Source organism: Lontra canadensis, unplaced genomic scaffold, assembly GCF_010015895.1.
Source record: "Lontra canadensis isolate GAN:19392208 unplaced genomic scaffold, GSC_riverotter_1.0 scaffold75, whole genome shotgun sequence".
Classification (NCBI taxonomy): domain Eukaryota; kingdom Metazoa; phylum Chordata; class Mammalia; order Carnivora; family Mustelidae; genus Lontra; species Lontra canadensis.
The window spans coordinates 507907-533734 of NW_022631069.1; the positions used below are offsets into that span (position 1 = coordinate 507907).

The window sequence follows — 25828 nt, forward strand, 5'->3', positions numbered from 1 at the left end:
TCAGAATTGGCACCCAAAAGGCGGGGTTTACATTCTTTGGTGGTTAGGGAGATAGTAGGTGTGCTTTACTGATTGGATGCCTCCACCTGGCCTGACTTGTCCTTGCATCTGGGCTCTGTTATCTCCACCTGGCCTGACACGTCCTGGTATCTGGGCTCTTTTATCAGGGACTGGTCGGCCATATTTTATTGGTTTCTCAGACTTGTTTCTAAGTAAGTTCTTCGGCTGGGGGCGGGGGGGGGCAGGGTCAATCTAAGTTCACTGCATAAACAACAAAATGGCTGTTCTACCGAGATGGGGTCACTCTGGCTAAGTAGGCCCTACAAATAATGGTCCCCAGTGGGATGCCTGGGTGGGTCAGTTGGTTAAGCATCTGCCTTCAGCTCAGGTCACGATCCCAGAGGCCCGGGATCGAGCCTCACATCCCCCACATCAGGCTCCTTGCTGAAGGAGACTGCTTCTCCCTCTGCCTCTGTCTGCCACTCCCCCTGCTTGTGTGCTCTCTCTCTCTCTCGGTCAAAGAAATAAGATCTAAAAATAATAATAATAATAATAATGGTCCTCAGTGAAATGCACTGGTTTATGTCTGTGCCCCTCTGTGTTTTGATCCTCTTGCTACTCCACCAAGAAGTAGAGTCTCTTAGTCTTTGGAGACATCTGAGTGAGGTGGGCTTAGGGTTGTAGATTCAGGTAGAAGATGTAGAAAAATACATCTTTTCTTGGTTGACAGAAGGAATTAATGACCCCTTATTACTATGCATTTTTTTAAGTCAGAACAAATGACAGCCATTGCAATCCACTGAGCTCCATAGCCAGCACCAGTGTAAGAGCAAAAGGAGCTCTGGGTCAGTGTGCCTCACGAAGGAAAAATTAACTCGACATGCGCTTATGAACAAGAAGCCAAGAGGCAACATATCATCATATACTTTTTCTATCCTTCTCCTTTCTTTTTCTTTCTCTTTTTTCTTTCCTTCCTTCCTTGTACATTCTGGTCTCCTTTGTCAAAACTTAATTGACCATATACGCATGGGCACCAGAAGCAAAGGCACCAAGAGCAAAAATAAACAAGTGGGGCTACATCAAACTAAAAAGCTTCTGCTCACAAAGGAAACCATTAAGAATGAAAAGGCAAGCCACGGGATGGAGCAAACATCCTTCCCTCCCTCCCTCCTTTTCTTTGGGCAAACTTGCCAGAATGAGCACAAGAAGTCTCCAGATACCACAATCAACTCAGACTTTTTTCTCTGCTAAGAAAGAAAAAGAGGAGGAAGACAGAAAGAACCAGCAAGATGATCGTAAGGAGAAAAATGCAGAAGATAAAATATGATGAAGAAAATAATCATGAGAAATAGGATGATTCCACTATAGCTTGTTTTCCCTTGTCTAAACGTATTTAACTCCCCATTACACCACTGATTTTAAAGAAAAAAATGTTGAAATGTAAGGCCATATGATCTGTTTTTAAGCTGCACATTGTACAGTGTCTTCATTTGTGTAAAATTAACACAGTATCCAGCATGTCTTTTGATAGCCCTGTCCTTAATGGTATTTTCAGAAGCCACGAACCTTGCCTGGTGGAAGATAGGGGTTTAAATTAGAACAGAAATTTAAGGCAGGTTTTATTGGTGCACAGCACAAATTAGTTCTGGATAGAGGTGGTATTTTTTTCCATATTCAGCTGTCTTTGATTCAGCTTATACAAATAACTGTTGTTCTGTTAATTGTATCCTACTCTGTGATTGCAAATTAAAATTACAGTAATGTTGCACCTGTTTTGTTGATATTCTGATTCTTTCTAAGTAAATGTAAATGCTTTACTAAAGAGAAATTGGAAATAATTATTTCTCCCACATTTAGATGAAATTAAACAGGCTATTGAATGGAAGGTGATTTGATGAAACAGAACAATACACTATAGTTAGATTAGCGGGATGTGATAGAAGATAAGAGCCTTTGAAACTTGGATATGAATCCTGACCACTTGCAAATTTTGTGGGAATTTAGGCAAATCTCTCTTTTTAAAAACAGATTGTATTTATTTATTTGACAGAGAGATGGAGAGACAGAGATAGCGAGAGAGACCAGTAGTAGGGAGGGGAGAGAGAAAGAAGCAGGCTCCCCACTGAGCAGGGGAATGGATGGGGCGCTCCATCCCAGGACCCTACCCCCCATCATGACCTCAGCGTAAGGCAGAGTTTTAAGAGACTGAGCCACCCACGTGCAAGGCAAATCTCTTAATTTGTTTAAGCCTCACTGCCTTGGTAAAAATGGGAATAATAATACTTACCTCCCAGAGCTTCTATATGAATTAAAGGAAATAAAAATGAAAGTATCAACCTAATATCTTGCCTGTAGTACATATCATCCCCACCCTTCTTCCATTTTTGCCCTCGCCCTTTGATTTTTACCTCAAAATGGAGGATCTTGAAGTTCAGAATAAGTATGGTAGACCCTTGGAATTTGGAGACTTAACATACACAATTACAAATGCTAATTTTAAGTGACTGAAATCCTTAACACATTCAAATTAAAACCTTTTTCCATGTTGTGCATATGAACCATCTGTGCTTCAAGGCTGGTATGAAAAAGGCAAATCACTTAGCAAAGTAACTAGTACCCTTAAGTGATTAAAAGTTTTTGTGAAAAATGCTCCCCAAAGGAGAACTATTTTTACCTTGGTTTCATAATTCAGGTAGATCCCTGGCTAATGTTAGTTCAGTAATGATACAATAGTATTATAACTACAATATTAAAAATATTAATATGATTATATTATAAACACTATTAATAATATTAATAACAATACTTACTGGGTGCTTTATTCCTCGATAATCTGTACTAAGAGCTTCTCTCACTTAATTTTACTTATGAGGCTGACACTATTATTGTACCCATTTTAATGGTATATGAGTAGAAATTTCATTTTGGTGGCAGAGTCTATTTTATTCCTTTTACAAGTGACTTTAACCTTGCAATTACAGAATCATTAAAAGCATGAAGAGTTCACATAGTATTTCAATTATGATTTACTGCACTATGCTGGAAAGGTGGGGAGTTATATGTTACAGTGATACACGCAAGTCTGGAAATTCACATACTGTCTGAGAATATTGCCATAAATGACTTTAAAGGGGCCATAATTTAAGGGAATTATGATCAGCAAGCACTCAAGAATTTATCAAGGTAAGGCCCATGGCCTCCTTACCTGCCGCATGACTTGTTCTAGGTACCATCTCCCCTTCATCCTCTGCAAAATAATCTCTGTGGAAAGAAACATATTGTTAATTAACGAGATACCACCCCACATGGTCCCCCATCCCTGCGGCAGCAAGACACCATGTTCTGTTTTCTTTTTTTTCTCCACAAGTACTCATTAAGCTCCTACTATGTATCAAGGGCAGTGTTAAGTGTGGGAGATACAAAGACAAACACCACAGGAAGGGTCCCCATCCTCAATAAGTACATATAAAGATAGCCATTGAACGAACAATGTCATCATGAGGGAATAGCAAAGACCCAGAATCGGGGAGGAAATTCATCTGTTAGAAGAACAGAAAACCATGTTGCCAGCCAACCATGCAGGACCTTGTGGGATGGGGTGAGGAGACTGAGTTTTATGTGGAGGGCAGTGGGAAACTACTGAAGAATTTTAAATGGGGGAGTGTGGTAAATGACCAGATTAGATGTTAAATAGATGATTCCAGCTGCTGAGTGGAGACAGTGTAGATGGGAAAAGCAAGAAGCTGTGATGGTTTTAACTAAGAGAAAAGACAGAGGAGATGGAGATAAGCAAAAAAGTTCAAGATATGTGTAGGAAGTAGAACTGACTCAGAAAACTTGGAAGCCAGATAAAGTCTATTAATGGTAACATTAAAAATACCACAGTTCAGTAGCAAGAGGTATGTTTGCCCAGCACAGTGAAAGTCACCATCCCTAGCACAGAAGGGAAAAATTTTTCAAAATATATTCAACAAATACTTGTCAAGCATCTACTATGTTTTTAGGCATTGTTTTAAGCACCACAAATACAGCAGTGAATAAAACAGACAGAAATGCCTACACACATGGAACTTACAGAAAGGGGAAACAAGTAAGTAAACAAGGACTATAAAAAATTGAAGTAGGGAATGGGGAGAGGGAGTGCTGGAGGTATGGGGAGGAGGAAGGGATTGCAGTTTTCAGTAGGCTACCATTTCTCTGAGAAGCAATAGCGTAATCATGAGGGTATTTGGGAAAGAGTCTTCTAAGCAGAGAACATCAAACACAAAGGCTCACAGGAGGGAGCATGCAGAGTGTTTGGGAGCAGAAAGGAGGCCAGTCCGCTGGGCAGAGAGGGTGAGCACATGGTGAGGAAGTCGTAGGAGGTAAGGTCAAGAAAGTAATGGGAAGGCTAGGCAAGGGTCAGATCGCACAAGGCCTTTCAGGCCGCTGAGAAACATTGAGCCACTGGAATCTTGTGAGTCAAAAAGAGGGTTGAACTGAGTGATGAATGTTTTAAAAGGACAGGCTACTGTTTTGACAACGGACTATCTGGGCGGGGAAGGCAACACAGAGAGCAGACGGCAAGAATTCTACAGAAAGATGCTTTCAACATTTAGTTTATTCCTTAAACACTTGGGTACACCCGGTTCATTGTTCCAAAAAGGGTTCTGTAGTCAGAGGTTTAGAGGGCTTTAGAGGGCTTCTCTTTTTAAAAGCCAGAACCCATTCACAGGGAAGCGGAAGAGAGACTGGCATTTGTTTAGAAATTGTTGTTCTTCCTTCTGGGCCGCAGGGCTGGATGCTGGCATGAATCTTCACTTTGTTAAGTTCCAGATGGACATCAAAGTAGCAGACAAGGCACATTGGACTACACACACCACCTGGTGGTTTTTTATTATTCAAAAGCAGATCACCAGCCTGTGGTTCTTCCAGGTCATCTGCCTCTCTCCCTCCTTTACTTCCCATTAAAAACGTTCCCTGAGAGTAGAGCAATTAAAGAGAGGAAGGTAGCACTCACGAATCCCCCTCTGTTGAGCTAAAGTAGGGGAAGGATGTTGAAGCCATCAGCCAGACCAATGTGTTGAAAGATTTGTGGGGAGAAAACGTACACTTAGCTGCTGCTATTCAGCTATTGGATGGATTCCCTTAGACTCAGCCTGTAGACTTGGGTAGGTGACTGTGCATCTGCCGTCAGCAACATGGGCCACTCCTTAGGCCAAATTCACCCCAGCCAACATGGGTTTTTTGTTGTTGTTGTTTTGTTTTGTTTTGGTCGGCACAAGGCTGACCCACTTCTGACTTCTCTTAGAAAATGAATGGGTCTAGCACCACTGGGCCTGCCTTTCCACCTAGGGGATAACCTGCCCCCTTTCAACAGAACAAACACGTGATCTCCAGTTCATCACAGTCCCTGTCCTCTCCATCTTTGTAGTCCCAGCTCACACACTCACTTATGATACCCGCCTGACTCCGTGTAAGTCTTTGAGGCTGTTACCCGGTACAGATCCAGGGCAGACAGAATTTCATTTCTGTTTTAATGCACAGTCTTGAGAACAGATAAGGAATATGTGGTATATATACACAACAGAATATTATGCGGCCATACAAGGATGAGATCATACCGTTTGAGACAACAGGGATGGACCTAGAGGATATTATGTTAAATGAAATAAGACAGATTGGGAAAGACAAATACCACATGATTGCACTCATATGTGCAACATAAAAAAAATAAATAAAAAACAAACCCAAATGAATAGAGAAACAAAATGCAGAGTTGGACCTATAAATACAGAGAACAAACTGATGGTTGCCAGAGTGGTGGGGGAGGGTTGGGCAAAACGGGTGATAAGGAGTGGCAGACCCAGGCTTCCTGATACAGAATGAATAAGTCAGGGGGAGAGAAGGTACAACATAGGCAATATCATCGATGACATTATAGCAGTGATGTGTGGTGACAGACAGTAGCTACACTTGCAATGAACACAGCATAATACCTAAACTTGTGGAGTCACTATTGTATACCTGAAGCTAACATAACATTGTGTGTCAACCATACTCAAATAAAAGAAAAAAACCCCTGCAGTCTCGAGTAACCTAATTGCTTCAGCATGCAATTCACTAATCTATGATGATAAACTACTAAAACTGGTTCATAAATCACTTTTACCTCTTTAGCTTCCTCAGATGTTTGTAAAAGAAGTACATGGATTTTTCTAAGGTCTCCCTGACAGTACCTGTGCCATTCTACTCCAACAAACACTTAACCATAAAACTCATTTTGATACCTTCCAAGGATCCAGGGAACTTTCCAGACATGACCTCATTCAATCCTCTTTGCTCTGAAGATTCCACAGTATAGATCCAGAGTGGGTTACAACACAGGGCACACACACCCCATGAGATACTTCACCTTGTAAGCCCACCCACACCCACGCTGAGCCAGCTGTCTTCCCACTAGGAATCAATAAATGGAAGGATAGAGAGGTCACTTTGGATGGGTACTGAGTCAATGGACATACTTATACAGTCTCGGGAGATTTTTTAAAAATCACTTTAACTCTATTAACAGCTCAAGTTCCCTCTCTTATTGCCCAAGAGTGGGCTCATCATCTGCTCCAAAAGGTTGAGAAGGAATTCGATGCTCCCCAGGGAAAGCGCTCATAGTGAAGAAATACAGGGTATATGTCTAGGGGATTTCAATTCGCGACAACATCTGATAAACCAAAGTGCAAAGAGAATTGAGGTATCCAAGAGACATATTCCAGGCTAGGCCCTGCAGACACACACACACACGCACACACACACACACACACACACACACATACACACATGGCCTTGTGAAGCAGTAATATAGGTTGGTAAATTCTTCCATATTACCCAAGACCAGAAAATGCTCATACGACCTTGTCCTAGTTTCTGAAACTAAGTGTTTGTAGATTTATTTTTTAATATCAGTCCATGAATGACTCATGCTCCGCTAGCATATGGTTCACCAGGGCAGGCAACGGCTCTCCCGCTAGATGTACGTATATAATCTTTCTCCCAAGATACTTTTACATTAAATGCTGCTTTTCCTGTATAAATGAACTATACCTCAAGGGGCCTTATTATCCTTTTTCTCTCGGCCTCATCAATCTGTCAATACCGATACCACTTCCACTAAAGTTACACTTACTAAATTTTGCCAAACCACTCTCTGGCCTAATTTGAGGAACCAAGCATTTTCCAAGTACAATCCACCCACAAGCTGCTTGCCCACTTATTGCTGCGTGAGATCTTGCCCACGATTTCTTGATTTGCTGATAAGTAGCTAAGAAGATATTGGACTCAAACAACACATCAACATTCAATATCCCATATTACTAGCTTTTCCTACAGTTTTCCAGGGTGATTAGGTTGAGACTAATCAGAAAATAATTGACTTCCCCAAAGCCATCTGCTACACTCTGATACTCTGCTGCTGTCAGACTGTGCTCTGATGATTTTTTTCCAGTAATTTCCTAACTATAGTAGTTCCAATTATGTCAGGAATATCCAAGCATTCAATTTTGCTTTGCTTGAAAATGGCTACACTGACGTAGTTCTTTTCCAAAATGTATGCAGCTCAGTGATGCCACTTGTCTATTTTCTCCTAACATTGTGGAGAGGGTAGAAACCCCCTTCCTTACCAAAGGGCAACACCACAATGGAGCCTGCAGAGAGACAGTTTCTACAAAGCAGCCATTGGCCTTCTGCAAAATGCACATTTGGTGTTACTGTCTTATATTTTTGTCTATTTAATTTGTAGACTGAGAAGAGCAAGGGATTGTGTTATCAGACCATATTATTCAGGAGCAATGGCAAGGTGGTAACCACACAACTTTATATTACAAACGGGTTGTGCAACAAGTCTGAACAGTTATGAGATGGTGGCATCCCAGGACCGAAGTCATCCCAAACTATTTTTGTTAAAGATTTTATTTATTCATTTGGCACAGAGACAGAGCACAAGCAAGGGGAGTGACAAGCAGAGGCAGAGGGAAAGAGAGAAGCAGGCTCCCCACTGTGCAGGGAGTCCGACACAGGGCTCCATCCCAGGACCCTGAGATCATGACTTGAGAGGAAAACAGATGCTTAACCGACTGAGCCACTCAGGTACCCCACATCCCCAAACTATTTCTAGGGAGCTCAAGTCCGCCCAGTCCCCAGTACTTCCTTCTTCTTGGTCTCACCTATTAATAATTTTAACGGAGGGATATTCCTACCCATATGAGTGTCCAAACTCCCAAAGGGATGGTTATTTGCAGGTCCTCTCCCCAGGGCAATCAAATCCACCGAGGTTGTTGGAGGCCACACAGTCTGGGTCCCCTCCTTCACACCTACCACCACTCTTGCTGAAGATCTCTAAACCTGTGGACAAAGGCCATTTCTTGGAGGCATTTTCTATCTTTCAGACTTCTTTTTATGTAGTTTTTTTGTCCATAAACAAAAACTCAGAAAGGGAAAAAACAATCTGCTATAGCAGTACTTAGAGCGAAAAACTGGGCCATGATTGACATTTTTAAGTTTTTTCATTCCTTTTCATAAACATTTATTGAGAAGTGACTTATATGGTAAACCCTGGAAACATGAAGATGAAGAAGAAATATACTCCAGAAGGTGCTCAGAGTCTACTGGGGAAGGCAGCTAGCATTCAATGAGACAACTGTAAGAATAATGAGATTTAAAACAGAGATTTGGAGAGAGGACCGAATTCAAGAACTTTTACAACTCAAAAAAATAAATAAATAAAACAGATTTGAGAACATAAATATGATAGCAATTATTTTTGTCCATCTTAGTAAGCATAAACTGCCCCCATCATCCCTACCCTATCCCCCAGCAATGTTTTTACCTTTTCCTCTTCTCAAACTTCCTTCTCTAAGTTCTAACCCTCAGGTATGAGTATTAGGGGAAGTTAAGGGTGGAAACTGGTTCTTCATTTGCGTGTCCTTCCTCAAACCCATTAGCTTTATCTAACTACTTATAATGCCTATAGATATAGACTAGAAGAGAATCTGCACAAGAGATAAGACTGGAGGTTTAGGGGGCACCTGGGTGGCTCAGTGGGTTAAAGCTTCTGCCTTCAGCTCAGGTCATGATCCCAGGGTCCTGGGATTGAGCCCCGCATGGGGCTCTCTGCTCAGTGGGGAGCCTGCTTCCTCCTCTCTCTGCCTGCCTCTCTGCCTGCTTGTGATCTCTGTCTGTCAAATAAATAAATGAAATCTTAAAAAAAAAAAAAGACTGGAGGTTTAGGATGGTGGAAAATACATGTGAATCTGCCTTTTTTTCTTTTTTTACTATTTTATACTAAAAGGTTAATTTTTTTTTAAACTAGGCTCCACACCTAGCATGGGGCTTAATGCAAGGCTTGAAATCATGACCCCAAGATCAATACCTGAACTGAGATCAAGATCACTTAACCAACTGAGCCACCCAAGCGGCCCCAAAGGTTAATTTTTATTTTTTAAAGAAGAGAATTATTTTGATCCAATTTACACTGCCCTTCTAATGAAGCCCTCAATAAAAGATAAACAGTGTAAGAGATTAGGCTCGGTCTGACCTCCTCAAACAGTGTGGATTATGTGGTGTGACAGGAAGATTGTTGGAAGTTTGCTCAGCACTAGACACTGAACCAAATGCACATTCCATTCTAATTCCTATATTCTTTTTTCTTTAATTTCATTTATTTATTTGAGAGAGAGAGAAAGATAGCAAGAGAAAGCATGAGCAGGGGCTTGGGGTGGGTTGTTGGAGAGAGAGAAGCAGGCTCCCACTAAGCAGCCCCATTGTGGGGCTTGATCCCAGGACCCTGGGATCATGACCTGAGTTGAAGGCAGGGGCTTAACCGACTGAGTCACCCTGGTGCCCCTAATTCCTATATTCTTAAAGCACATTTGACATAAGTAACTAAATTCTGGTTCAAATAAAAGCAATCTTTCTGATGTTCAGAGATCATTTTTTTAATATTTGTTATTTGTATCCATATTCAACATTTGCAAATAGAAAAGGGTTGGAAGGAGAACTATGGCCTACTTTCTCTAATGTGTGAAGCTCTGGCTCTGAGAACTTTTAAATGGTAGGGTTTCATAAGCAGAGGCGGCCTAGGAACAGAGACATCTACAGGCGACTGTCTCCGGACTGCCTGGACCCGACTTCACAGTTCACATTCTCTTCCAGTGGAATTCTCCTCAGCACTAATCTCACATTAAATATCCTCTTTACTGTGGAAAACCACCACCAGCCACCACCAATGCCGCCACAATTCATTAAGTGCCCGATACTTCCCAGGCAGCATCTCATTCAGTCCTCACAAAATCCTGCCCAGTAGGTCCTGTATCACAGATAAGGAAACAGGGGCCCTAAAGGATGAAGTGACTTGCCCAAGATCATACAGCTTGTTGGTGTCAAGCCTGAACTTGAAAATGGCACTTGACTCCAAACCTTTACTCTTTCCACCTACGCCTTTACCAGAATCTTCCTCTGTATCTGGCTTGACTCCAGGGAAGTGACCCCCTGAGAACCTGAAGGGCAAGGAAGGGTGGACAGTGATGCTGTGTCAAGACTGGATTTAGACTCAAATCCAGACACAGATATGTTCTTTGAGATGCCAACTCATCCCCACTGGACATAGCTCCCACTTGAGTATTCGAATACTGGTGTAATAAATGCCATGTGACAAATGAATTAAAATCCTAAAAGGGAAGTGCCTGGTATGACTTTCTTTTTTAATAGGTTCTATCCTGAAAAGTGAGTCATCCATAATTTTACACTTCCCATCTTTACCCAAATCTCTCTAACTGTTCAAACTCTCCCTGAACCTCTTTGTTGCTAACCCTTGCCACCATCCCCAACAGATAAAGGGAAGAAACTAAAAGGCAGAGAAAGTGATGGGATAGACATAATCAAAACAGGACAGGCCAATAGTGAACAAACTATGAGACTTCTCCTCAGATCTTTTTTTCTCTTGCCAACAGAGACATTGAGTGTGTGGTCTATGTTCTACACGTTGCCAAATCCCACCCCCATTCGGCACCAGAATTGCAAAAACATATTTGAATGCAAATAGGGTAGAAGTCACAGATGCAGAGCATAAATACTGGGAGATTATAATTTTTTCTCATCTCAAGACCTACCATTATAACCTCTTCAAGCTAGGATACTTAATTGGCAAAGCCCCCTCAGAACAGACAGAGCCTCGCTCGTGAGGCCCCCTCTGCATGCCGACCAAGTGTGGGCTGACTTGGCACTGCTTCAGCAACATCCACTTTTCTCCAGTACATCCTGAAATTACACCCTCCACTCAACAGACTCTATTCACTGTGAGGACCATGGCCAAAATGGGAACTCTTGATACAGTTTTCCGTAGTGCTACTAAGTCCTCAACAGCAACAGGGAGCTACAGGCATCACTGTGCACCTGCAACAACTGATCCACGTTTTATGACCTTTCTTGCCCTTGTACTAAGTCTTTGGCCTAAAAGGAACAAACATTCTATTTCTTGCTCTTATTCATCAAGGCTCAAAGAAACCACTTCATGACATAAAAAGGTAAAGGAAATTCAAGTAATTTTTTCTCATCAGACACCCAAATAGCTAATAAATTCTCTTCCCTTCACCCCGAATCAGCCAAGACACTGATAGCATTCTTTCATAAGAGACGTGAAAAACGATCTGCTTCAAATTCAGTCACATCCACTGGGGGATGGCGTATGGTCTCTCCACCCACTTCTCAAACTTAGCTTGTGCTTTCAACTTTTGGTCCTGACGATGCATTCTGTAGTCCTCAGTCTTCATTAACAACCACTACTCACAAGGCACTATGGTATGCCAAGGCAGCTGGCACACAGTCCATCTTGGAGCCCTAGCCCAAGCACCAGGAGATAGATATTATTTTTTCCTGTTTCTACCTACCTTTTTATTCACATTATCCTTTGTTGTTTCCTATCTTTACCACATCTATTTTTAATGATTTAAAAAAGAATGACATGCTCCTTCTAGAAAATTGTGGAAAGGAAAAAAATGTATGTAGAAAAGTAATAAAAAATGTTACCACTTAAAGATAACATCCATGAAGATATTTAATGTATTTACTTCCAGTTGTTCTTTAGTTCATATGCCCGTGAGAATTCTACAAAAAAAAATAATACTGCATGTGCAACTTTGTATCTTGATTTTATTTATATTATTGAACTCAAAGGTTTTGAGGAGTGCATTTTTAGGGGAACAGTCAGGGGAGGAGAGTGGAGGAGGCACATAAGAGGAGGAGGAGGAGAATTACTTGATATTATAGATCTGTAGAATATATCTAGAGTCTTCTTTTTCAGTATGGTTCCATGATGTATTAAAAAAAGCTTATAAAGGGAACCCTTGTGCACTGTTGGTGGGAATATAATTGGTGTAGCCACTATGGATGAGAGTATGGAGGTTCCTTACGAAATTAAAAATAGAGCTACTAGGGTACCTGGGTGGCTCAGTCAGTTAAGACTCCTACTCTTGATCTCAGCTCAGGCCTTGATCTCAGGGTCGTGAGTTCAGACCCCATGTTGAGCTCCATCCTGGAGCACTACTTTTTTTAAGCTCTACTTAAAAAAAAAAAAAATAGAGCTACCAGGATTCCCACTACTGGGTAGTTACCTCAAGATAATTTGAAGAGATATATGCACCCCTGTGTTCATTGTAGCATTATTTACAATAGCCAAGATATGGAAGCAAATTAAGTATTCATCAATAGATGAGTGAATAAAGAAGATGTGGCATATATACACAATGGCTATTTCTCAGGTATAAAAAAAAGAATGAAATCTTGACATTCATGACAACATGGATGGACCTAGAGCGTATTATGCTAAGGGAAATAGGTCAAGCAGAGAAAGACAAATATTGTATGATTTCCTTTATAGGTGAAATCCAAAAAATAAAACAAACACACAAAACAAAACAGAAACAGACTCATATATCCAGAAAATAAACTGGTGGGTTACCAGAGGTAGGGAGGGGTTGAAGGTATGGGTGAAACAAATGAAGAGATTTAGGAAGCACCAAATTTACAACATCTTATATAAAATAAATAAGTCATGGAGACATAAGGTACAGCATAAAAAATATAGTCAGTGATACAGAAATAATTCCATATGGTGACAGATGATAACTAGACTTACCATGGGGATCATTTCATAATGTATAAGAATATTGAATCACTATGATGTATACCTGAAACTAGATCATCACCTGAAATTGGTGTTTGTCAATTTCACTTCAACCAAAGAAAATAAATTTAAAAAAATAAAGATTATAGACTCCTAGAGGATAATAAAACTGACGGAAGGTTACCAAGGTTTAGGGGTTGTTGAGGCGGTAAGAGACTCTGACGTGGTGCTGAGAGTGATTGAAAGAGCTGCCCCTGAGGTCTAGGCTCAGGAGGGAGATGGACAAAGAGCAGGTAGCCTGGAAGATAGAGGAACTGGAGTATGCAATAAGGTGACTGAATATTCAGAAAGAATGAGAAGATGGGGGGACTTGACCTTGTGGTCAGGAAACATAAACTCAGAGTTAAGGATCCTAAGGGGAATGTGGACTGAGGATGAGCTGCAAAGCTGGCTCGCTGAGGGTGTGTGGAAGTGGACTGGCAGAAAGGAATGGTGAAGCCCAGGCAGAACAGTAATATGTATTCATGCCTAGTGACCCCTCTGGAATATCAGTCACTTGCAGGCAGGGTTTTTATATCATTCACTATTATATAGCTAGCATTTAAAAAGCCTAGATCATAACAGGAACTTGATGCATACAACTTAAACTACAAATAAATGCAATTTGAATCTATAGTGTCATCAAGCTTTGGTAACCTGCTGTGTCCATTCCATTATAGGGAGACACCTACCAAACAGATGTTCATATCAGCCTTGTGGGGCGTGTTCTCTAGAAAGCTCTAAATTGAGGATCTTCTAAGTGCTAGAAACAATGTTAAATGCTGAAGATTTAGAGACAACAAAAGTCCTTTCTTCCAATAAGTTTAGAGAATAGAGAATACCATGTAAACCAATTAACTAGCTGCAAGCAATAGCAGGATAGACAGCATGCTCTGTCTACAGAAAACACCCAGAATTAGGTTCCAAAAATAATTGCAAAAGGAGGTAATGCTGAAACTAATCTTTGAAGAGTAAAGCTATCCTAGCAAAGGCAAGGCCACATGTGTAGGTGGGAACAACTGGTATAGGAAGGCCCACGTAATAATTTTAGCTCAGGAAGAGTAAAATGACACTCTACAACCAGCTCCTTAGGTGGTCTGGCAATAGTGCTGTTCCCATGGTGGCAATAACCTGGAAATCTCTAAGTAACACAGGAAGAAGCATTGTCAGACCAACTCAGTTCCAAGCTTTATATGTTGTCACTTGATACACATAAATGTAAATTTCTTCCTGCTATAAAAACATATATTGACTGAGTTTTAAGGCACCATGTAAATGATATTGCCCATAATCCCATCACCAAATACAGCATCTATTTTCTTTTTTCCTCTCCTTGCAATAGATGTCCCAATATGTATAGATAATTTTTAAAAATTGTTTTATTGATTTGAGGTTTCTTCTTTTTTTGAGGGGGGGAGAGGCAGGGGAAGAGGGAATTTTTTCTTAAAGATTTATTTATCTATTTTAGAGAGAGAGCATGTGCGTGAGGGAGAGACACAGAGGGAGAGGCAGAATCTGCAAGCAGACTCCCCACTGAACACAGAGCCCCATGTGGGGCTCAATCTCAGGACCCTGAGATCATGACCCAAGCTGAAATCAAGAGTCAGACACTTAACAAACAGAGCCACCCAGGCTCCCCAGTATGCATAATTTTGATGTATTTTATATCCACTTTTACTTTCTTACATTAAAATTTTCTGTCTATTACCATTTCAGGAAACCTTTCAAGAGTGTAACAGATATTATTAGCAAGAGCAAAGCACTTTACTCCAGAGAGGAGTAGAAGTTGGGAATGTTGCTACTGATTCACCTAGGATACATCACTTTAGGTGACTGTGCCTCCACTTCCCCTTCTACAGTAGAGGGACTCAGATCTTGAAAATTGAACTGAAATATCCTCTATATATTTATGAGTTATACGAGTCTAAATGCTAAGCAATCTGGAACATATATTCAACAACTACAAATGTTTGATATAGTTATTCTACTTCTGAACATCTAGCATTCAAAAATAATCCTATGGAAGAAGATGCTTTATGTACCAAGATGTTTATCACTGATTATTTATAATAGTTAAAAACTGGAACCCTAAAGATCTTCATTATAAGGGAATGATGGAGTAAAGTTTTTTATTTCCACATATTCTACATCATAAATAACAATATTCCACATTATGACATGGAAAATAAATACATTTTTCCCCTGTGTAAAATGCTAGAAATTACTCAATTTTCTTTATCAGTCAATGCTTTCTATATGTCAGCAGTTATTGCTTCTTCATACCCCTTCCATCTTGCTCATAATGAAGATACAAGTAGCTACTGTCCCTAGTTGGCATTGGAGAAGACAAAGGAGAAAGAAGTTTCTGAGAGTGGAACAAACAGAGGAGGACTGGAGATAATGAGGCTCATTAAGGGAAAATGTATTAGAAACTATTAAAGTGCCATGAAAATACAATTGTGATGCTGATGATGCTGATGACAACAATGATGGTGAATGGTCTATGGATAATAAAGTGCTTCAGCCATGAGAAAAAAAAATTCAGATCATGCTTGTCTTGCTGACCACAGAACTCAGAAGATGTTCTGAGACTGAGGAAAACAAGTCCTCAGTATGTCTGAATGTTTTTAAATAGAATTCAGATAGAGCCACCTTGGGTCATCATGACATCTCTTTTATTCTGGACTTTCTTCTAACTTTAAATGCTATTTGGATTTTTGCCAGAGACAACTTGTGGAATGTTCTGGGCTTATTTTGGAATTTTATTTATAAAATAGGGTCAACTTCAACAGGAGTAGTGTCCCAGGGCATCCACTGAATGGATGGATGCTCTACACAGATTTGTATAAATTATCCTTGAGCTATTTGAAAGGAGAGGGCACAGTGATGACAGTCACCCAATTTATCCTTTCAGAGACAAAATGACCCCTTCCTAGTCTTCCTGTATTTGAAATCCACCTTAGCACGTAAGCCAAAAGAACTACAGGGGCAGGGGTATCTGGTCTGATCTAGTATACCAGAAATAAGCAGGTGGGGATGAAAGCACTGATTGAGATAAATTCCTCAAGCCAAAAACCAAGTACAGGCCTATTTAAAAGCAGCTCAGAGTTTTCAAGGCAGAGATTTTTCCTTCCCCAAATGCAGAAAATTAATTGCCAAAGATGCTGAATGTTAAAAGGGAAATTCAAAGACCAAAGATGTTTCAGTAATAGGATTATGAGAAAGAGCATTTTCCTAATTTTAAAAAATGCTATATACAAAGCAGCAGCAGCACAGTGGGCAAAGGTACTGGAATCAACCAGGCCTTCATGCTCCAATGCTTAATTAACCTCTCTGGCCTCAGTTGCCTCATCCACAAAATGGAGAGAAATGAGATTTCTGGTTGTAACTATGCAGTAGTAAATGGGACTCTCTGCCAACTTACTATGAATTCAAAGAGAAATAAATGTCTCTGCTTTCTCCACAGTTATAAAGGAGTGAATGTAGAGTTAAGCTAAGAGTTAATATAGAGCAGAATAAATGCAAATAAGCTATCAATGGGGATCATTTTAGTGCAATATAACCATGGTAAATGGGCTTCTTGTCTTACTTGAAGGCTGCACTTTATGTAGGGGAGATGAAACAAAATCAAATTTTTGAATTTTGAGACTGAACCACTATTTTTCTTGGATGTTACTTCCCTTCTTCAAGTTTGCACAGCCACAGCAGGCAAATACAATCAATGCTTGCATTGTGTTAAATTAAATCACAAGGTTACATAAAACAAAATAAAACAGACTATTAAATTCCCTTCCTAACCTTTAATCTTATAGGTAGCCCTCACATAGTTCAAGTTCACTTTTCCTTGAGTTATTTGTTTAGGGAAGTTGACTAAGGTTCACATATGATTTGCCTGACTTTTGCTCAGCTTTTCCATATACTACAAACAAGAGCATTTCCACCCAAAAGGGGAAGAGAATTAGTAATGACTTTTCCAGCATTTCGTAGTGTGATAGACTGGATAATGGCCCTCCAAAGAAGTCCACATCCCTAATCTCTGAGACCTGTCAAAGTGCCACTTGACATTTCAGATGGGATTAAGGATTCTGAGATAGAGGAATTATCCCAGATTATCCAGTTGGGCCCAAGGTAATTACAAGGGTCCTTGTAAGAGATATACCCAAGAGTCAGAATTAGAAGACAAGATGAAATAATGGGGCAGAGACCAGAGTGCTGCCATTGCTGGAAAGGGGCCAAGAATCAAGCAATATGGACATCCCCTAAAGCCTGAAAAGGCAAGAACTAGATTCTTCCCTAGAGCCTCCAGGAGGAACACACTCCTGCAGATATCTTCACTTTAGCCTAGAAGACCAATTTCCAGACTTGACATCCAGGACTGCAAGATAATAAATTTGTGTTGTTTTCTGTCACTAAATTCGTGGTAATTTGTTTTAGCTGCAGAAAGAAACTAATACAATCTAAGGAATCTGAAATACACACTCTTCAGGGAGTTGCTAGTCCAGATAAGGAATTTGAAATATGTTCGCAACCTTCTTTAGTGACCTGCTAGCTCTGATAAGTGAATGCTAAAAATTCAGAACTGTAGAAGCCATTTGCCTGATAGATACAAGACTTGCAAAGTGAGCAAAATTATCCTCATCATTTCCATGAGCTTACTCCTTTGATAACTCTTACCTTAGTCATGGCCATTAGCTTGATTAGTGACCAAACCAGCTTTTTTCTAAGGCCGGTGTATTCATAGGAAATTTGCTATTCCAGAACCAACGATGTTCTCCCCAAATGATTTAACCAACGAGTCTTGGCAAAGGTCAGGACACATCATTGAGGAAAAACACTCTTGTTAACCTCTAGCAGGGCAGATGGTGCACAGTTAGCAGTAGGGGTATTCTGCTGTGAGAACTCAAATACTCAGCACCCTCTTCTTTGTGGATAGACTGAGCAAGATAAAGAGTATAGAGGCTCATGTGAAAAACCTTTCAGACAGGAGGTTTCCAGAGCTGCCAAGAATGAAACTTGGGAGTAGAATCATAGTCTTCAACTTATTCATAAGCTTGAGGTGTCAGGATAAGGAGGCAGCTCCAGAACCAACTCAGAAACTGAATCACCAGCCAAACTCAACCCCATTTTCTTCTCAGTATTTTTTTCTCAGCTGTGTGTGTTCCCAGGGCACATTATTTAATCCCTGAAGTTCAATTTTTCTTGACTTAAAAATTATGACTATAATAACATTTCCCTCATCCCTCAAAGGGTTGTGAGGATTAGGTGAAATGAAGTCTGCGAAGGGGTTAGCACATAAGTTAATGGACGCAAGCATCATAAACAGTTGCTTTACACTTAATTTTTACTCTTTGAATTTCTCAAGTTGTGCTTCTCCCCTGTGCTCTCACGCATATGTCTACTTTAGCCTCTCTTAAAATTATAGGCAATGAGAAAGTACAATGTTGGAAGGCAGAAGCCCAGTCTCATTCACTGCTTCACCCTTAGCATTTAGCCAAGTGCTTTGCCTATACTGGGCTCTCACATTTAAAATAAATGGTTAGGAACTGATCTTAACTGTGCGTTAGGAAACATCTGAGACATCAGTTATGATATATGATTATAGGATTTTTCCATCTATGATCCACTAGGTGGTGAAGTAAATTGAGTTACATTAGCATTTTCTCTTTTTTGAGGAAAAGGAGCAGGGCGAAAAAGATCAGAGTACAAAATACACAGTAAGGTGATACTCTTGTTTCATTTATACATGGGAGTATGCCTGGTTGTAATGTAAATACATTTCTCACTGTAAGAGCAAAAAACCCAAAACCCAAAACCCAAACCCCCCCCAAAAAAAAAGAACATCTTGATTCTTCCACCTCACCAACATTTGGTATTTTCTGTCTTTTTCATTTCAGCTATTCCAGTAGGTATACAGTGTATGGAACTGTGGTTCAAATTTACATTTCCCTGATGACTAGTGCTGTGGAGCACTTTTTCACTGTATCTCAGTCCATTGCCTATCCTCTTTATAACCACTTTAGAAAACTATTTGGCAGTCTCTACTGAAGCTGAACATGCATTTCCTATTACTCAGAAATTTTACATCTACGCATTTCCCCAACACAATATGTACATATGTTCACCAAAAGACATGCCCAAGAATTTTCATAGATAGCAACCTATCTGTATTAGCTCCAAACCAGAAATTGCCCAAATGCTCATTAACAATTGACTGGATAAATAAATTTGATATATTTACACACAATAGAATCCCACAGAGAAGCAAGAATGAATGGACTACAACTACACACAACAATATGGGAGAATCCCACAGGTATCAGATGGAATGAAAGAAGCCAGATATACAAAAGTACACAGTGGATAATTTCACTGACATAAGGGGTCAAAGCCAGGCAAAACTGATCTATGGTGTGAGAAATTAGGATAATGGTTATTCTTGGGTCACAAGGGCTTCAGGGGTGCTGGTTATGTCCTCTTTTTGATCTGAATGTCTAAAATATGGATATACTCAGTTTGTGACATTAATAGAACAATGAACATATTATTTATGGTTTTCTAAATTATTTCTGAATTTATCTGAAGTCTAAACACACATCTAAACATACAGTTCAGAAAAAAAAAAATTTTTAAGATACAGTGAAAAACACTGCTCACTCTTGTTACCATCAAGTGGTCATCTAGCCTCTGCTCAAATAATATCAGGGACCAGAATCTATTTAGTACCAGGTAGGTCACTTGTTAGAAAGTTTTTCCCTGAGGCGCCTGGGTGGCTCAGTGGGTTAAGCCCCTGCCTTCAGCTCAGGTCATGGTCTCAGGGTCCTGGGATCGAGCCCCACATTGGACGCTCTTCTCAGCGGGGAGCCTGCTTCCCTCTCTCTCTGCCTGCTGCTCTGCCTACTTGTGATCTCTCTCTCTTTCTGTCAAATAAGTAAATAAAAATCTTAAAAAATAAAAAAAGAAAGAAAGAAAGCTTTTCCCTTACACAAAGCCATAACTTGCCTCCTCCATAATGTATTCTGTCCTCGTAAGGGATTCCAAATCCATCCAGTCCCACTCCCACCAATTGCTCTTCAAATATTTGAAGGAAACCACCATATCCACCACCACCCCAGCCCCATCTTCACTTCCTCAGACTAAAGAACTGCAGATCCTTTGGCGACCCCCCAAGGTGTGGTTTTCAGTCCCCTGCTATCTCTTGATTGCACTCCTCTATCTAGTGATGACCACAACAGAGCATTTCCCTGTAGGAGAGGCCTCAGAAGAGCACAAAAGAGCAAAAAGTAGAATCACTATTTGTAAATCTAGATAGCATGTGTCTACCAACACACCCAAAGCTTCCATTTTTTAAAAACCAACACGATGTAGATCACTCCTGTTGAACAATCAGCTGAAGTCCCTCAGATCTTTTTCACACAGCCTAATTTCCCTTCTGTGTCTGTATAGTCTGCCTTCTCTTAGGAGTCAACACACATTTGGCCTCACTCCAATCTCCAAAGCTAAATCCTGGAGATGGAGCGATATCGATTATAGGAAATTTGCTATTTCTGGAATAGCCTCTGGAATCCAGCCTCTCCATCCACCCTCCCATTGACAAAAATGAAGTCTTTGTCCTAACACATTATCTTTTATCCCTGAATGGGTCTGTTTTAAAGCACACTGAGGGAAAGGACTAGGGGAAGGAGAAAACACAATTCCACTGGGCATCTCCAAAATCTCACCTAAAACCTCACTGCCACCGGGGTCTCAACAAAGCCTGGGCAGCGAAGGGCACCCTGGTCTCTTTCTTCCTTCTTCCCTCTCCAAAGTCACTCCAACTGGAGACTCTGGAGATGAGCAATGCTGGGCTCTGCTCACTCGGGGCTTTGCCTTTTGTGTGACTGGTGGAGGATGAGGCTAAGGAAAACGTGGCAGGGTGAGGAGGAGGAATCTGATATTTTTCAAGGTATCTCAAATCCTAGGTATCTCTGAAGAATGACTTACGCCAATCTCTCTCATCTGTGGAACAGCGAAAAGACAGAGAACCATTTCTACAAAAACTTCCAGGTAAGCCCCACTGGGTATTTTTACTATCAAGACTAGGTGGAAGGGAGACGCATTCAGCAAGGAAAACGCCAGAGAACAGAACATGTGCGGAAGGATCGAGAGAAGTTGGAATTAGAAAGGTATTTTTTAAAAAGAGAAGATATCCCAGGCCCCTAGGTGAGGGACGACCTCTCCTTAAGGGTGCGGGGGTGGGGGGCGCGGTGGGGGCGGCGTATCCGGAATGCGGGGAGAAAGCAGCAGCTCACCTACCTCGTCCACGTCTGCTCCATTTTCCAGGCGCTTCCCTCACTCTCAGGGCGCTCCTCACCCGGGAGTGGAAGCAGCCTGGGAAAACGAGAACCCTTGCCCACGAATCTCCAGTGCAAAGAGCGGCAGCTTTCCCCTCCCCAGCTCCTTCTTCCTGTGTTGGCGAAGAGAGGGCTCGGCTCCCTGGATTTTGAGAAGACCGATTTGACGTGGCCGAACCTCCCTCCAGCTAACGGGGCGACGGGCAACAAGGGAGGGACTGTTCTCGGTAGGACGCGGGACGCGGAGCGGAGCGGAGAGGCGCCCGGAGCTGTTTGGGGAACTGGGGCCCGAGGCGGCCCGGCGGGGCGCGCACACGCTCCCAGGCTGAGACACAACTGGCTGGCACGAGTTGCTCCGCGCCAGCTGAGCTGTCAACCGCGAGCGGAGGCGGGGCTCCCGGCAGCCAGTGTGCTGGGGCGCAGCCAGCCCAGGTGACACGCCTCCCCGCCGCGGTGATGGTGTTGGAAGGGCAGAGGGCTCCCAGGGCGCTGGACCGAGCGCCTCTGTTCCTCCCCTGTCCCACTGAGGGCGCTGTAAAAACAGAACAAAACAAACAAAAAACAACTAACTGTCGGTAGAATTTGGAGCGAAGATCCTCTTGTGTGCCTGCACGACCCCACCCACAGGTAAACCCGGCACCAGAGCTGGGCTCTAGGAGGGTCGGAGGTGGCAGTCCTGGCTGAAGGCAGATGCGCAACACTAGATGGTCATCGGCCATGATGATATTTTCCTAGAGCTCTGACACGTCAGTCTAGAATTGATTGAGGGACAGGAACCTTCCTCGGAAAGGGAAGCAGCATCCTAACGGAACCTTGCAGCCTTATTAGCTGCCTCCATCTCGGTCAGCCCCTGATTTTATACTGTTCTACCTTGAGTCTCCCAAGCACAGAGGCAGCTGGGCTCTAACTTCAGAGGAGGGCAGAGGGTTCCTGAACTTCCCAGAACTCTAGAAAAGCTTCAAGACAGTAGCCGACAGGACTAGAATCTCCTCCTTAATTATTCTAAGATCATGGAAAAGGGCCCTTTGATGACGGCACTGCCTGAGACTCTGTACCATCTATTTATGTGATGAGGTTTAAACAAGTCAGACATGCTATAATTAAAGGGCTTACAGCCCCAAGCCCCTTTTTAGCTCTAAAATAAAACCTTTTTATTAAATGACATGATCACCGTTATTATTAGTGTTACCAATGACCTTTTTTAATTTGCAGAAAGCTTTATAGTGCCCACATGTGGCAATGTTGGTTTAGTTATACTTATTTCACAAATGATAGAATTGAGATCCTAAAAAGCTCAAAGTCTCTGCTAAGGCTCTGATACAAGTTATCTTCTCCATGGTGTGACCCCGGATAGTTACTCTCTAAATTTCTGAAAATAAAGCCAACAAGATGTCTCTACAGAGAATTGATTCTTTTAGGTATCCTAGGATACCTAGGACTAACTCAGGAAGGGCCCAGCATGCCTGAGAATTGGCGAAACTGTGGAGAACCCATATTCTTGGAGCTGTCATTGAGCTTACTATGTTTTGGATGATTTCCTCTAGTTATCAGCACAGAATAGGGGTGGGGAGGGCAGGATAATAATAAAACATCTGCGGGTTCAGAGGAACCATCTAATGGGCCCCTAATCTAGAATTCCCAAACCCCAGCACTAAGCTTGGACCTAAGCCACACTGTTCCTGAGCTTAGCATGTTTCCAGGAAACATTTTAAGGCCCAGTTTTACCTGTGACAAGGCTTACAGGCCACTTGTCTTGAAAAGAATCTAGTACTGCAAACACAACAAGCAAAAAAGGGTGAGGAGAGTCAGATTTCCACCCTCCATACCAAAGTTGGTGCTATATTTAGTTTTGTCTCAAATCAAATTACGGGCTACTGAGTCTGGAGAGGAACTGTATTTACAGCAAGACATACGCTGCATCCAAGAAGTGATAGCATTAACTGGATAAACTATGGGGTCTCAGAAGTGAGGCAAGAAAATACGGCAGTTTTTTTTTAAATAATGTTTTTACAAAGCATAGTACATTCTTTGTAAACAGTTGAAAAATACAAAAAGAAGTATATAGAAAGTAAACTACCCATAATACCCAGAGACAATCAATGTTAAACATTTGTTGAACTTAAAAATATGTGAATATGGATATTTCATAACTATGTCAATTAAGCATTTTGTTTTTAATAGAGCAGTTGCTAATAAAAAGCTTGACTTATAGAATGAAAAAAAAAAACATTTGTTGAAATTTCTTTCCGGTCTCTTTAAAATGTATCTTTTAACCCAAAACACCGACTCTTTCTTACACACCCAAGAATATATTCTTGTAAAGGGATTTCATTGTTGTTTTCTGGATTATATTTATTATCAAAAGAACAAAGTTTTTGTGTTAGATTGTAAAAAAAAAATCACCTATATATCCACTCTGCCAACACAACTTTAAATTTCTCTACACTCCATCTCATTATCTGCACATATTATGTATCTATTTCTATAATTATAATTACAGCCTAGACATAAGTTTATGCCCTCCTTTTCTCATTATTAGATATCTGTCCATGTTGTTAGAGAGTGTTTATGTATTTATTATCCTAATATTGTATAATACTATATAGTAATGATAAAACTATAGTTTACTTAATAATATTTTGTTACTGTTAATAGTAACTATTTCTACTAGAAATAGTTACACTGTTTCTAATATTAGACTCATAAACAATGCCTCCATTATTTTATTCTTTTGAATTTTTTCCCTAGGATAACTTCTTAAGACATAGGAATGTGAGGATAAAAGCACTTTCTAGGGATGCCTGGCTGGCTCAGTAAGTCGAGTGTGTGACTCTTAATCTTGGGGTTGTAAGTTCAAGGCCTCCATTGGGTGTAGAAATTACTAAAAAATAAAATCTTTGGGGCTCCTGGGTGGCTCAGTTGGTTGAGCTTTTGACTCTGGGTTTTGGCTTGGGTCATGATCTCAGGGTTGTAGGACAGACTCCCCACCAACTCCCCGTGCTTGGTGGGGAGTCTGCTTAGGATTCTCTCCCTCTCCCTCTGCCCCTCCCCCCTGCTATCTCTTTCCCTCTCTCTAAAATAAATAAATACATTTTTAAAAAATAAAGTAAAATCTTTAAAAAGAAAGGACTTTCCAAATTTATCATTTTACACAGCCTGAGTAACACTAGGATTTATCACTTTGACTGTTCTCTTTAATAGGTAAGAAATTATTTAATAGTTATATATATACATATGTATCTATGCTTATCTATATGGTATATAACTAATTAAACATAATGTCATTTTACTTTATATTTCTTAGAATACTAACTAATAAAATCCTATTTCATAGGCTTTCTTTTTTTTTTTTTAAAGTAGGCTCCATGCCTAGAGCAGAGCCCAACACAGTCCTCGAACTCATGACCCTGAGATCAAGACCTGAGCTGAGATCAAGAGTCAGATGCTTAATTGACTGAGCCCCCAAGAACCCCTTTCATAGGCTTTCTTGCAAACCATTATCTCTAGTAGCTAGTCATTCTAAAATCCTGTTGTGTTGTCATCATATTAGTCATCTTTTTGTTGCAATGATGCTGTTTAACAAAGACCTCCTAAATCTCAGTATCATACCGCAAACATCCACTCCTTACTCAACGATCTGGGCTTCAGGGATGGATTGGTTGAGCATGGGTTCAAGACTATTCCAAGTAGCTCTCATTTCAGGACCCACACTGAAGAAGCAGTGGATACCTGAGGAACATTCTTCTCATGGTAGGTTGCAGGAGTGTAGGAGAGTCGGCACAGACTCTTAAAGTCTGCTCTCAGAACTGGGACATTGCCCTTTCTGTGGTATTTCATTCCCCAAAGTAAGTTACATGGCCAAATCCAAAGTCATTGGTGCAGAAAAGTGCACTCTGCCCACAGACTGCAGAGGGGGGGGTAGCTATAGAACAGCAATGCAGTTTTCAATTTCCCAGTCCCTGTATGCTGTGCTTTCTGGCTTTTGTTTTGTTTTGTTCAACTTTTCTCCTGGTGCATGAATGGTCACTTCACTCTTCCCCATCCCATTTAAAGTTAGGTGTGGCTTTTGGTCAACGAAACGTAACTTGTTTTGGTCACTGAAATGTGAAAGGAAGTTTCATGTGTCCACTTCTAAGCAGAATGTAGAAGTTTTAAAAACTTACACAATCAATTGTCAGTACACAATCAGCAACTGTCAGTTTCCACACTTGTATGGATCTTTGAAGATTAAGAGGTGTCAAGAAGAAGCTTTCATCCACTTGGGTCTCTGAGTGACTGATGATCCAAGGGTTCCTACTGGCCCAAACTG

The 25828-nt window shown here is 41.0% G+C and overlaps 1 protein-coding gene across 2 annotated transcripts in view; it reads right to left on the reverse strand.

Annotated features, from left to right (window-relative positions):
* Nucleotides 1–25828, reverse strand: part of PDE4DIP (phosphodiesterase 4D interacting protein) — a 206668-nt gene that overhangs the window by 152972 nt on the left and 27868 nt on the right. The window contains exons 1-2 of one of the 2 annotated variants that reach the window (XM_032881290.1): nt 21482–21873; nt 3206–3261 (exon numbers count right to left, since the gene is read on the reverse strand). In XM_032881290.1, coding sequence (XP_032737181.1) covers nt 3206–3261; nt 21482–21501 — 76 coding nt within the window. In that variant the 5' untranslated portion in view covers nt 21502–21873. Of the gene's footprint in view, nt 1–3205; nt 3262–21481; nt 21874–25828 lie in introns of those variants that run through there. The other variant, XM_032881281.1, reaches the window with a different exon arrangement.